The sequence below is a fragment of the Phoxinus phoxinus genome (assembly GCF_949152265.1).
Source record: "Phoxinus phoxinus genome assembly, chromosome: 15".
Lineage (NCBI taxonomy): Eukaryota > Metazoa > Chordata > Actinopteri > Cypriniformes > Leuciscidae > Phoxinus > Phoxinus phoxinus.
This window is the reverse complement of record NC_136890.1, coordinates 23,322,564-23,334,996: the sequence shown is the minus strand read 5'-3', so window position 1 is coordinate 23,334,996 and position 12,433 is coordinate 23,322,564. Positions and strand designations below refer to the sequence as shown.

At 36.9% G+C, this 12,433-nt stretch overlaps 1 protein-coding gene across 4 annotated transcripts in view; it reads right to left on the bottom strand.

Moving 5' to 3' along the window:
- Nucleotides 1-12,433, bottom strand: part of nphp4 (nephronophthisis 4) — a 151,896-nt gene that overhangs the window by 32,002 nt on the left and 107,461 nt on the right. For all 4 annotated transcript variants that reach the window (XR_013800428.1, XR_013800429.1, XM_079637271.1 and 1 more), the window contains exons 14-15: nucleotides 10,226-10,417; nucleotides 5,626-5,816 (exon numbers count right to left, since the gene is read on the bottom strand). Coding sequence is in view for 2 of the 4 variants with exons in the window: in XM_079637271.1 (XP_079493397.1) it covers nucleotides 5,626-5,816; nucleotides 10,226-10,417 (383 nt within the window). In the remaining 2 variants the exon portion in view is untranslated. The remainder of the gene's footprint in view (nucleotides 1-5,625; nucleotides 5,817-10,225; nucleotides 10,418-12,433) is intronic.

Below are 12,433 nucleotides of genomic sequence, written 5' to 3'. Positions count from 1 at the left end.
TCAGTCTTATGCTCACCCCTTCAAGTAAAGTGTTACCATTTTGTCCTTGAAAACGTTTTTGAGACTGTCCTTGATTCACTGCAGTTTTAAGGAGAAAATACTCAGCAATGGTGTCGACTTATGAAATTAAAAACACCACATAGACATATAAACAACATTAAAAGCTTGAATTTCATCACAGTGAGACTTTAATGAAGCGTAAAAATATTTTCTTTCAATTATAAATGTATTTACTGTAATTGTTTATCAATTTAATGCATCCTTAAAGTGTATACACATACAGCCCAAAAAGCTGTAAAAGGAAAGTGGTAAAGGTCCAAGCACCAATCCCTGTGGGACCTCAGTGGAGCAAGGCGTGTAAGCCTTTCCAGTTGACTTAGTACCTACTGTCATCCAGGTTTGATATAAACCAGAAAAGTACTGACCTAGCAATGAGCATTTCTACCATCTTAGAGATCAATAGTTTGTTTTTTGCAGCATCAAACGCTGCCAAAAGATCCAGAACAAACAGTATGGAGTTCAGCAAGGACACTCTGGTGACGTGTGTTTATGAGAACAACAGCAGTTTGAGTAGACTGACTGGATTTGAAGCCTGATTTATGGGGTCAAGAAGGTTGAGCACAGTCGAAATTGAACACAAATAAACACGACAAACCCTGGATGCATTTTCATCCGTGGCAAAGCAAAACAAGCAAATGAAACACTAATGCTTAATGAAGTCAAAATGTTAAACTGGATGTTGCTTTTACATTGTGTTACTTCAGGCAGAGAGCCAAAAATATTATTTCTTCATTGAAGAGAAGTGCAATGCTCAGCTGAGAATCTGGGATGAGAACATGTTATGCAACAACAAGTAATTGCACAATAACAGCATCATATCCTACAGGATACAGATGTTCCCTCCACAGACATCAAAAGGCCTTCCGCACAATATCATCATCATTCAGCCTGTAATCTTTATGGCACTGTATGGCTCATTGTCTTGTATAGTTGAGCCAGAGGTGGGTCTAAGGGCTGAGTTCTGTGCACTGTGGCATAATGCTTTAATGCCTTATAGCAGGGGTCTTCAATAGGGGGTCTGCAACCCCTGGAGTGCCAGACAATTATCATTTTTACTCAAACTAATTTTTGTGAAAAAAAGAAAGATAAAGGACAAGTAAATGTTTCAATGTTTGTCCCCCATTAAAATGAACTAAAATTTACATGCAATGTACACTGTACATAATTGGTCAATATTTTAATAGCTCTGCATTATAAGCATAAAAAAAAGTATGAAAATACATTAATGTGGTTCTCCTACATACATTCTATATCAGGGCTGGGAACTAAACTGAATGCCTTTTAAATTCTGAATCGATTCCTGAATTAAAATTTACATTGAATTGAGGTAGCAAAAAGGATATAGAAAAGCAATACAGAAGAAAGATAGATAGATATATTAGATAGATAGATAGATAGATAGATAGATAGATAGATAGATAGATAGATAGATAGATAGATAGATAGATAGATAGATAGATAGATAGATAGATAGATAGATGGATAGATGGATAGATGGATGGATGGATGGATGGATAGATAGATGGATAGATAGATGGATAGATGCAGGGTGCGATTTGCCGGGGGGGATGCGTGGGATTTCCCCCTTTCTGGTCAATGTATCCCTGCCTCTGCTTAATTATTTGTATCCCCGGTGGGGATAAATTTATCCCCCCCTCAAAGTGATCATAGTGCTACTACACTAGTGGCGAGACGGATCACAAAATTTTCACGGATCCGTGGTTTGATTAAAGTCAATTTTATTTTAAAATGATTACTCACTCACTCTTGAGCGTCTGGCGCGAGTGATTTCAATGTTAAGTCAATGTAACGCGCGTCTAGAGGTCATGCGGCGCGGTGTTTAGCGCGGCGCGGTAGACGCGAGCCTCATTAGCGCATCCAGTTTGCGCGAATGAGGCGAATTGCTGTCTTTTCTATCATTTCACTGTAGCTCAGCATCGCGATCAGTGTTGTGCCAGTTCATACTTAAAAAGAACTAGCTCAAAGTTCAGTTCGCACAGATATTTTTTTTTAAATGAACTAAGTTCACATATCTAAAAATGAACTAGTTCACGTTCATTTGTTACGTTCATTTGTTAAATTCTTTTAACAAGGATGTGGCTATTATTAATAATAATGTTATTTCAACATAATATCTTGTTATTTCGAAATAATATGTGTGCGTCCACCTGTAAATCCGGTGACGCATGTATTAATTTTTATTAATAAACAAGTGTTTTCTCTAAAAGTGTCGACTCGGCTGCAAAGATGAAGTTGACGATCGCCATCTCCGTGTGAACGCGCTTATAGAGAGAAATGCACATAAGCCTAATAATGGATTACATAATCAGAGAGTAGCCTTTTTCTTTTTTCGTTTTGAATTATTTTGTTTAAAGACATTTCAAGCTTTGTGTATTTGATGTATTTGTCATGTCTGTGTGAGGCATACACTGAGTTTCGTTAAGTTAGGATATGCTCTAGTTCACGTGCAATGCAAGTGAGCGCGCGGGCGCCTCCGTTATGTATGTTTCGTCGGCCTATTCATTAAAGGGGGGGTACAATGGTGTTTCATGTATTCAGAGTTGTTTACAGTGTTAAAGAGATGGATTCTCATGCTAATAATGGCCAAAGTTTGAAAAGTTATTTTGAACGAATAACAGAGAATTTCTGTCCTGAAAATCATACTTCCGGGTTGCAACACGTTTCGGCTGGTTTTTTTCTATCGTAGATCTAATGACGTAGACCAGAGTGGAACTCCTTATATGAGCATTGCTCTCGGAAAAGCGCGTTCACGCACACGTCGACCAGAGGAGAGAAAGACCGCGCTCATCGACGCGCTACTACCGGATCATCATCATCAGCAGCGCTAAATAGGAATGGTTGATGTCAAGAATGTCTCCAAAAAAGTGTGTTTTGGGATGTGAGGGAAAGTTTACCTTGTTCAGCTTCCCAAAGAACCCAGTGTTACTGGAACAGTGGATGCAGTTTGTATGTTGTGGATGCTCCCGCTTGACTCTATAGCTCCGCCCACGCCCAGAATCAAGGACCTCGGCTTTTTCCGGATAGAATCGGAAAGCTGTATTTTTATTTTATAAATATGATGAAACTAAAGACTTTTTGGAGATATGAAGGACGCACTATTACTCTATAGGTACTCAAGATTAACATGAGATTGACTGAAACTAAGTATTTTACCCCCCCCCCCTTTATATACAGGCAATTGGTTGATGAAAAATTGATTAAAATTAAGATACAATTTATACAAAACGAAATTCACTTTAAAGAAAGGCTTTCTACAACTTCAACTTCAACGGTCAAAATCATGTCTGACCCGCTCCATGTCTCATATTCCGCATCCTATCTTACTCGGTCGTGCTGTTCACTTTTCATAAATCAAATGGAAATCAATGAAAAAAAAAAAACATTATAATATTGTAACAAATATGAAACGCCCTTTTTTAATGGCTACAACAGTATAGTAGGCCTACATAGCCTACTCTCTATTTGTACAAATTTCTGCACATTAATTTAATTCTGAATTTTGCACACACAAGTTGAAAGGCATTTGTTCAAATCAAGTTCACGGATAATTGTGCGTGCATTTATTAGCCTAATCATTATGATACTAAAATCCTAACAAATAGGCTATGCTATATGTACAAAAAATCAGATGAGCCCATAATATGAACGGTTAAGCATTTTCCTCCCATAGAAAACCATTAGGCTATAAGAACGCTTAATGTGGCTTAATGCAGATTAGAATGTTCCCTTATTTATGTCGAAATAACGAGATATCGATAGGCTACTGTGTCCACCGTGGTCTCCTTTTTGATCAGCGGAAACGATTTTTGCTTGTTTGGGATCTGACTGTCCAGCGTATTTGAAAAAGTTAAGCAAACTTTCTTGTCTTTTTGACATTTTTCCCCTGAGTGAAACGATCGAGGCTAACAGCAATCTCAACTCGTACAACAAGCGCGCAAGTCATGTGTCACAAACATTGAACACTAGGCTACACAAACAGTATTTTTTTTTTTTCATTTAGGCAATTAATTTTAGTGACACGGGAGGTGCCGGATCCAATAAAAAAGGTTCCGGATCCAATGTCGGATTAAGCCCTGGTAAAACCTGACTTTTCAAAAGAGCGTGAAAGTGAACTGCGCGTGCTGCTCATTCCTGCCAGAGTGAGCGCCGCTCTCGTTCACGTTCATTGTATGAAAAGTGATTCGTTCAGTTCAGCGTTCGGCGAAAATATGAACGCGTTCATGCACAACACTGATCGCGATGTAAAGTTAACGCTACTGCATGATCACAGTTCATATGTGTGGGGAAAGATAAGCTATTAGAGTAAAAATATTGCGTTAGGCTACTTCAGTTAATAAGAAAAAAGATTTTACAATTCCTCCAAATGCAGTGATGAAGTTCATGTTCTCATGATCTATTTTTATGAATAAAAATGTTTCAAAACATCCCCCCCTCTGTTTTTTTCACAAATCGCACCCTGGATAGATGGATGGATAGATGGATAGATACATTCATGCTAGATTTATTTTTTATGTATGATATGTCTCTTCTGAAATAAAAAGGCTGTAAGAAGGCTGTTAGAGCTGATCCTCTTGTACCCCTGCATCTCTCCGTCATGCTCTCTCGCTCTGTCACTCTCTCATTATCAGTCTCATTTCTTCTGCTCTCTTCCTCCACCCTATCCATCTTACTCTTCAACCTTTGTTCTATCTTTATCATCTATTCCTTCGTTCTTCTCAGGTGTACGCTGCAGGCCAATGAGAGGTTTCCTACTTATCATGAGAAAGACATATCCTTATGTCATGTATGTATGTTCCACCTCATCGGATACTTTATCTAGCCAATCAGTAAAGACCATTTTATACGAATTGCAACAAGTGGTAAAATTGCTGCACAGATTTTCCCTCGGATTGGGACCCTTTTTTTCAGTAAAGGAGGTGCTCTCAGCACAAATAAATCAATGCATTGAGTTTTAGCCAAGATTTTCATGGTATAACATGAGAGCAAAAAGCCCTACTCTGGCTATGGGAAAAGTGCACTTGAGGTGCTCTTAGCTCAACATTTTAAGGTGCTTTGAATTATCGGCCTTTGCCAGTCTGTGAGAAACTATTGATAAAAATAACTCACATCAGGGGCAGGTAATAAGTATTTTTGGCAGCCATACGAACCGACAGAGCCAAAACTGTTTTCTCAGCACTACCAAGTTCATCACAAAGTCACGCCGTTTCTACACTTCTCCTCAGCAGGCTGCGGTGTATGAAGACTCCTTCTTAAAAGCAATTACTGGACTTTGGCCAAAAGCTGTAAAACTATAATTGCTCATTTTTTAGAGCTTTACTCACTAAAACACTGCATGTGTTGGAGTTAAAAACCACTATAAATGTTTACAAACATTGATCAAATTCATTACAGCAAAAAGGTGGTGCTTGTCATTTTGACGAGTGCAGTAAATATGCCTTTGTTTTCAGATGATTAGCAAAGATTCTTTTAAAACAAAAGACAACAAGTGAAATAAAAAGTGTTGAGCAGAATCATAAAGCATCCGTAGGAGGATGGTAACCATACCAGAGTTGAGTGTGCCGTCCTTGTTGATAAGGGAGAGGACACAGGGGTAATGAGGATTAGATTTGAGCTTGCTGTTCCTCTCCGGGTCAAGCAGCTTCAGACGCTCTGTGGTGACAGGCTGGAAGCGGTAAAGCTGGAAAGTGAAATGGACAGAGCTGGGCCAGTCTGAATTCACACCAGTTTGAGGGACCCTATGAAGAAACAGACAACTGATTGGCATTGGGGAATGTGGCATTATTGAAAAGCAATGAGGACATACGTTGAGATACAATTGGATCACAGAGGACATTGTAAATGACTTGAAAGAAATATTATGTGTGGAGTCGGTCTAAGTACCCCATTATTAGGAGTCACTTGGTGGCGCTTTGTTATGAAGAATCAATCTGAGTGACTCCACAATGATGAACAAGTCTCAGTGACTGGATGATAAAGAGCCAGTCTGAGTGACTCCTTCATAAAGAACCACTATCAGCGATGCAATGATGGAGAGTCAGTTCAAGACACACTACGATGAAGAATCTGTCTGAGTCACACTATGACAAACTCCTTTCAACCAGATCAATGGTAACTGATTTAAATTTGGTTTTAAATGGTTAGAGATCATATGACGATGAATCAAAATAAAAATAAGTGTACTATGAAAGCATACTGTAACTTGCAAGACTAAAAACTCCCTCTCACTCACTAAAATTCGCTGCAAAAATGAGCTATTTTATTCTTCTGACATCAGTCAGATGAATGTACTCAAACACAAAATAATGAATTACTTTTTATGGTAGAACAAAACAAAATGCGGACCTCAATGGAATAAAAAAAAAAAAAAAAATATATATATATATATATATATATATATATATATATTTATTTTTTATTCCATTGAGGTCCACATTTATTTTATTTTATTGCTATATACAAATATATATATATATATATATATATATATATATAGCAATAAAATAAAATATATTTATATATAGCAATAAAATAAAATAAAATAAATGTGGACCTCAATAGGGGGAAAAGTTATAACCCTAAACCTAACATGCAATCACCGCTCTACACTAACACATTCTAACACTGCCATTAATAACGTTAATGGTGAACAGCTGTCTGACTGAAACTGCTCACTTAATTAAATACAATAAAACAGTATCCTTGTACCAGAGCTTGAAATAATAATGCTTGAAGGTCTCTTCAAGTCAGAAAGAGCAGGTAAATCATAAAACAAAAATTCCCATTTAATCATGTGGAACTTCATCATTTCCTGAAAGCAAAATCAATAACTTTATTGCAAATTCATTGCACTGTGGCTCTTTCACTGAAGAGAAAAATCATTAATTATTTTTATTTTTATTTTTTTGGTAAGGCAGGACTTTTGGGGAGAAACAAGTTCCTTAAAAACATGATATTTTAAATCAATTTAATTAGCCGGTAATGGTCCACTGCATTTGATGTAAGCAATAATCATCCATCACTGAACTGCTCTGCACCTGAGGGAACACTAGGAGCTCAGGGGCGATGGGTTCACACATTCAAACCCGAAAGTCTAAAAAACCAACTTCATGCTGTTACACGAGCAAGAGGATAAACAAAAGATATAAATAATTAAATGAAAGGATATAAATGAATTAATCAAAGTCCTAGGTGACATTTGAGAGCTGACAGGGCAATGTGAAGAGTTCGTCTCCATCCTCAGCAGAATGAATTAAAATGGAGGGACAGATTAGGGAGGGATGATTGCTTTCTTTTCTCTTTGTGAGGAAGATTAGCAATCAATCACTCAGAATTAGATGAGGATAGAAACTATTTAGAGTGCGGACAATTGGCAGGCCCAGTGAGAGCGATCACATCACAATTCTAGAGTTTAAGTGCTATTCACTCAAAATGTCAGTTCTGACCTCAGAGCCAATCAAATGACTTGAATTCCTCAATTAAAAGAATAGGCCTTGCAGCTATGCGAGGATTTCACATCAATATTCATCTGGTAAACAAAGGGATGGAGAGCTCCGCATGATGAGTGGGAAAACTAAGAGACACACAAATGTACAATAACTACGTATTTTAGAAGGGAGATTAATTTAGCAGATAAACCAAACAGTTTTCTTCCTTTACAAAAGAGAAAATGCATTCAGGTATTTCCATCTACCTTTAAAAGCCAATAGGTCAAATAAGTCATGTCGGTTGACTCACCAGCTTTCTTACTGTGTGTTTCCAAGAGTATTCCAGTCAAGAGTATTTAAAAATCTATTGACCAATCAAAGTGACAATGCTCTGTTTATTATAAAGCACAAGCTGTAGTTATTACATCTGGCACTTTAAAGGGGTCATGACATCACATCAAATTTCCCTTGATCTATGTACCATTAAAACATCCTGGAAGTTTTGTAACCTAAAACGTCCTCCCCATTATAAACAAATCATTTATTCAACCAAGCTCCAAATCCGGCTTGTTTGGGTACTTTGATATCTGTGATTTCACACGAGCAAATACATTTGCATATGATTGCTTCTATAGCAAAATATCAACAAATAGTTTTAAATCATCACACCACAGGCCCCACTCACTTGTGTTCAGTCGCTTAATGGCTGATAATTGTCTACTCCAGACACGACTGTCACGTCAACAGCAAAGGGAACCCATTATAATCACTGACGCCGTCTAAACTGGATGCCCGTTCAATTTCTGACATACTCCACGCGCTTGTGTCGGCTGACAGGACAAATGGAAGAGTAAAAGAACGTTTGCCTCGACGTGTGCTGTATAAACAGCTCGTATACATCTCTGTACAGACCTCAGAAGGTCAGGACTCATTTTTAATGGCGTCCCGGATCGCGTTGGAGGATTATATGTTTTGTTCGGAGCATTTGGTTTTATAAACAAGACACAGTGCAATGGCGATTTAGCAAAGAACTTTTGTAGAAAAATAAAGCAGCCAACTGCATCGGAATGGATGCAACTACAATGCCAAATGCAAGTAAAAAATGTCATAATGCTTTGTCTGTAAATTACAGTTTTATTTGGTTATTGTTTTCAAAACACGTACTCGCATGCAATAGCAAGAGGGTGTTGATACTTTTTCCATGCAATGAAATTAGCCTTAAAGGAACCATCCCTTAAAAGCAGATAATTTCAAAGATGAGGGTTGAAAATAATAATTTTTCCTCATAAAAGCTTTTTGTGTACTAACATTGTAAGAGAACCTCAAGGAAAAAGTATAGGGCTATGTGATTTAAAAAAATTATTATATGTTGTGATAGAATAAATGGTAGCCTTTTGCAATTTACTTATAGCATTAAGCCATATAACTATTTAAATTTTATCTTTCAATTAATTGTACAGTCCTATTTATTTATTTATTTTAATTTACATAAAAGGATTTAAGATAAATTGTGCAATTAATTATATTTTATTGTATTAAATGTGTTAAATGAATAGCCCTAAAACCCTATTAATTAATTAATAAATGGATCTCAAGGCTTTAAAAGGCTGAAAATAACTATATCACCTTCTCCTCCCATTTGAAAAATACAACAACCTGGCAGTAAGAGGGATGCAGAGAAAATACAAGAGAAAGCGAGGGAGAGTGTGCTTTTAATCCATCAATGCCTGATTTGAGAACAGAGAGGTGCCCGAATCTGTCACAAGCACACTTGACAAGTGCCGTTTCTTATGTGGACAAGTTAGCATCAATACTTGTGTGATATATGGACATTGGCTGATTGGGGGCAGAGAGAAGTTAGCCAGAGATGCCTGGCCCTGAACCAGCACTTGAAGAGCTGCATTACTATTGAAATAAAGGACCTGACATCTCCTGTTTGATAGCTAGTGTTTCAGCACTGCTCGTAAAGGCTGTAGACTAGAACATACTGCTACATAACAGACCTGCCAGTGAATCTTGTCATATTGCAATTCATTACTAAAATGTATATATTATTACAACATAATAATATTATACAGTTTTATTACATTTTCAATTCAACTTTTGGCTTTTTTTCCCAATCATGGTATTGAATACTTTTTCCTGGAATACACAAATTACCAACTGAAATAATCAATTTAATTTAATAGAGTACTTAAATAAATTACATTATTCCAGACAGATGATGTTAGAAGAAATTAAACATTCACATTCATTTCCAGTATGTCTGTATTTGTCTGGACACGTCTACAGGTCGATGTTGGCAGTTGGCCTTAGAATTGTATGAAAATGAACTGTCATTATCACTCTGCCCCAACAGACATCAACGAACACTGATTGAACATGGTCAGTCGGGTGAAAACAAACTCTGACCATCGGCAACAGATGCCAAAAGAGGTAACACACTGATCAGACAAAACCCAACAAACGTGTTTGTCTGTGCGGTGTGAATTGGCCTTACAATTTTAAAAAAATGGCATGCACTGAGGTAAACTGTGGCAATATTTTCAACAAGCAGCCAATATTTTAGTGAACCATTTTATATTAAAAGATGCAGTCAATAAAATAAAAAAAAACACAGATAGTAATGCAAACAGATAACAGAACACAGCAGTACAAAAAAAAAAGAAGAGTTCAACAAAAAAAACAGTGCAGATAAGATGGCTTGACATTAAACATACCTGGTAAAGGCCAGGAACTGCAGGATGAGAGTGTTGGCCTGCAGATGATCTGCTTCTTCTCTCTGGAGGTCAAAGTTGACAGGCTCAGAAGGATCCAAAACCTCAGCCACCTGGTTCTGATGGTCCAAGATCTGAGGAAAACCAGAGGAGAAGAGCTGGGCCAAAGATCTCCGGGAGGTCGATCTGGAGGAGCTGAGATAGAGAAATCGCATTAGCACAGCTAAAAATTGGCTCTCAGTAGAATATACAGTATACATGGGACATTTCTAATGATATGTTAAGCATTACATAATGTAATAATGTAGCTTTTTCCAGTACATTCAATTACCTAAGCATTTAATTTACTTACTGAACACCTGCCTTACTGAGCCTTTTTCAGTTCTTTGTGCTTCATTGATCTTCAGTCACAATACTGTACCTGCACACACACCTGGAGCTGCCAAGTGCTGTCAAGACAACATGTGGCAGGAAGCCTACTGCGCGTTATCAGGTACATTCTGTATCTCCTCACAATATGTCACATGTACAATGTTGTAAAAACCCCTTTTATCCACAGCATGATCTGTGTCAAATGTAAAAGGGTACTATGAAATCCTCTGGTGTGATCTGGTAATATGTCCTGCTGTGAAATCTGAAATGGGATCTCACACATGAGATGAGATACATGGTTTTGAGAGGCTTGCATCAAGCAGTTTCTTAAAGACTTCAGAAATGTCTACTTTCTCGTATAAAGAGAAAAGCATTTGAAATATGTCCCGTTAGACATGGAAAGAAAATTGCACCAAAAGAAAGCGAAAAACAGCAACTAAAATAAAATGTGGGTGGTAAAACCGCTGTCGGGCAGAACTGTGCAGCACAATATGAAATTTAAAATGGCTGATATAAACACACAATCTCATAGATAGTAAATAAAGCCAACATGATGTCAAAATTTACTATTTACAGTACTTCCTTACTGCAAGTCTAATTGTGAACGAATATTTGATGCATATTATTCCAAATAAACATTAATAATCTCAATAATATATCAGAAACTACACACACACACACACACACACACACACACACACACACACACACACACACACACACACACACACACACACACACACACACACACACACACACACACACACAGTATACATAAAACATTTTGCCATCCCTGTAAACACAGTACTGTATGTAATCTCTATGAGCAATATGGCTCACAGTAAAACTATTTCCCCTGTACTGATGTTTATTTAGGACTTATGTTTAGGAACCCCTAACGAGAGCTTTTCCAACATTACAGAACAGAGAAAATATATGTGAGCATAATGACAGCAGGACTTTAATATGTTCTTCCAGTGACTAAAAACTAATTAGGAGACACAGTAATTAGGCCTACACTTATACCAGAGGCTTTTAATTGCCATAGTCAAAGAAGAATATAATATTACCTATGGATCATGTAATTTTCTGCTGAATTACACATTAATAGTCCTTGCTTATTATTTTTTACACACGTCCGCCCAATATATTCTTACCAGGATTCACACAGAAAAAAGAAAAAAGAAAAAAAAGGAAAGAAAGATAAAGGGAGACAGACATGAAGCAAGATGAGGGCAGATTGAGACTGAAAGAGACAGTCTTGTTTTGGTAATCATTTTATTTAACTTAATGCATATGCATTATAAATGTATAATTGGTTAAAAATATTGAATTAATTACATGATATGCTGATTAAGTAATTAAAACAAATCACAGTTACATAGTACTATCAATGATTCAAAAACATTATTGGGGTAGACGGGAGTGCTACTGTACATAAACATTACAAAAAGGGGATTTATTGATTGATTATGGTCAACATTATCCTATAGCTGTCCTATACAGTCCACACCAATACATTTCACAATTGAGTTTGGTGGGCATGATTGAATTACACATTTTTTTTTTTTTTTTTTTACTGTGTCTAAATGTCTTTTAAAAACCAAATTATCTGGTCTTTTTAGTTTCTATTGGACCATTGGTTTCTCATAATGACAACAGACCAGTGGGATTTGTCCTCATAACCAGCAACTCATTTAAAAACCCCTGAATAAGAGACAAGAGATTTTGTTATTATGTAAATGTTTTATTATAATATCCTAGGGAAATCAATAGCACTTCTGTCCTTAACCGTGAAAGTCTGAGCTCTTCAGAAAACACATACATTTAAATCAAACC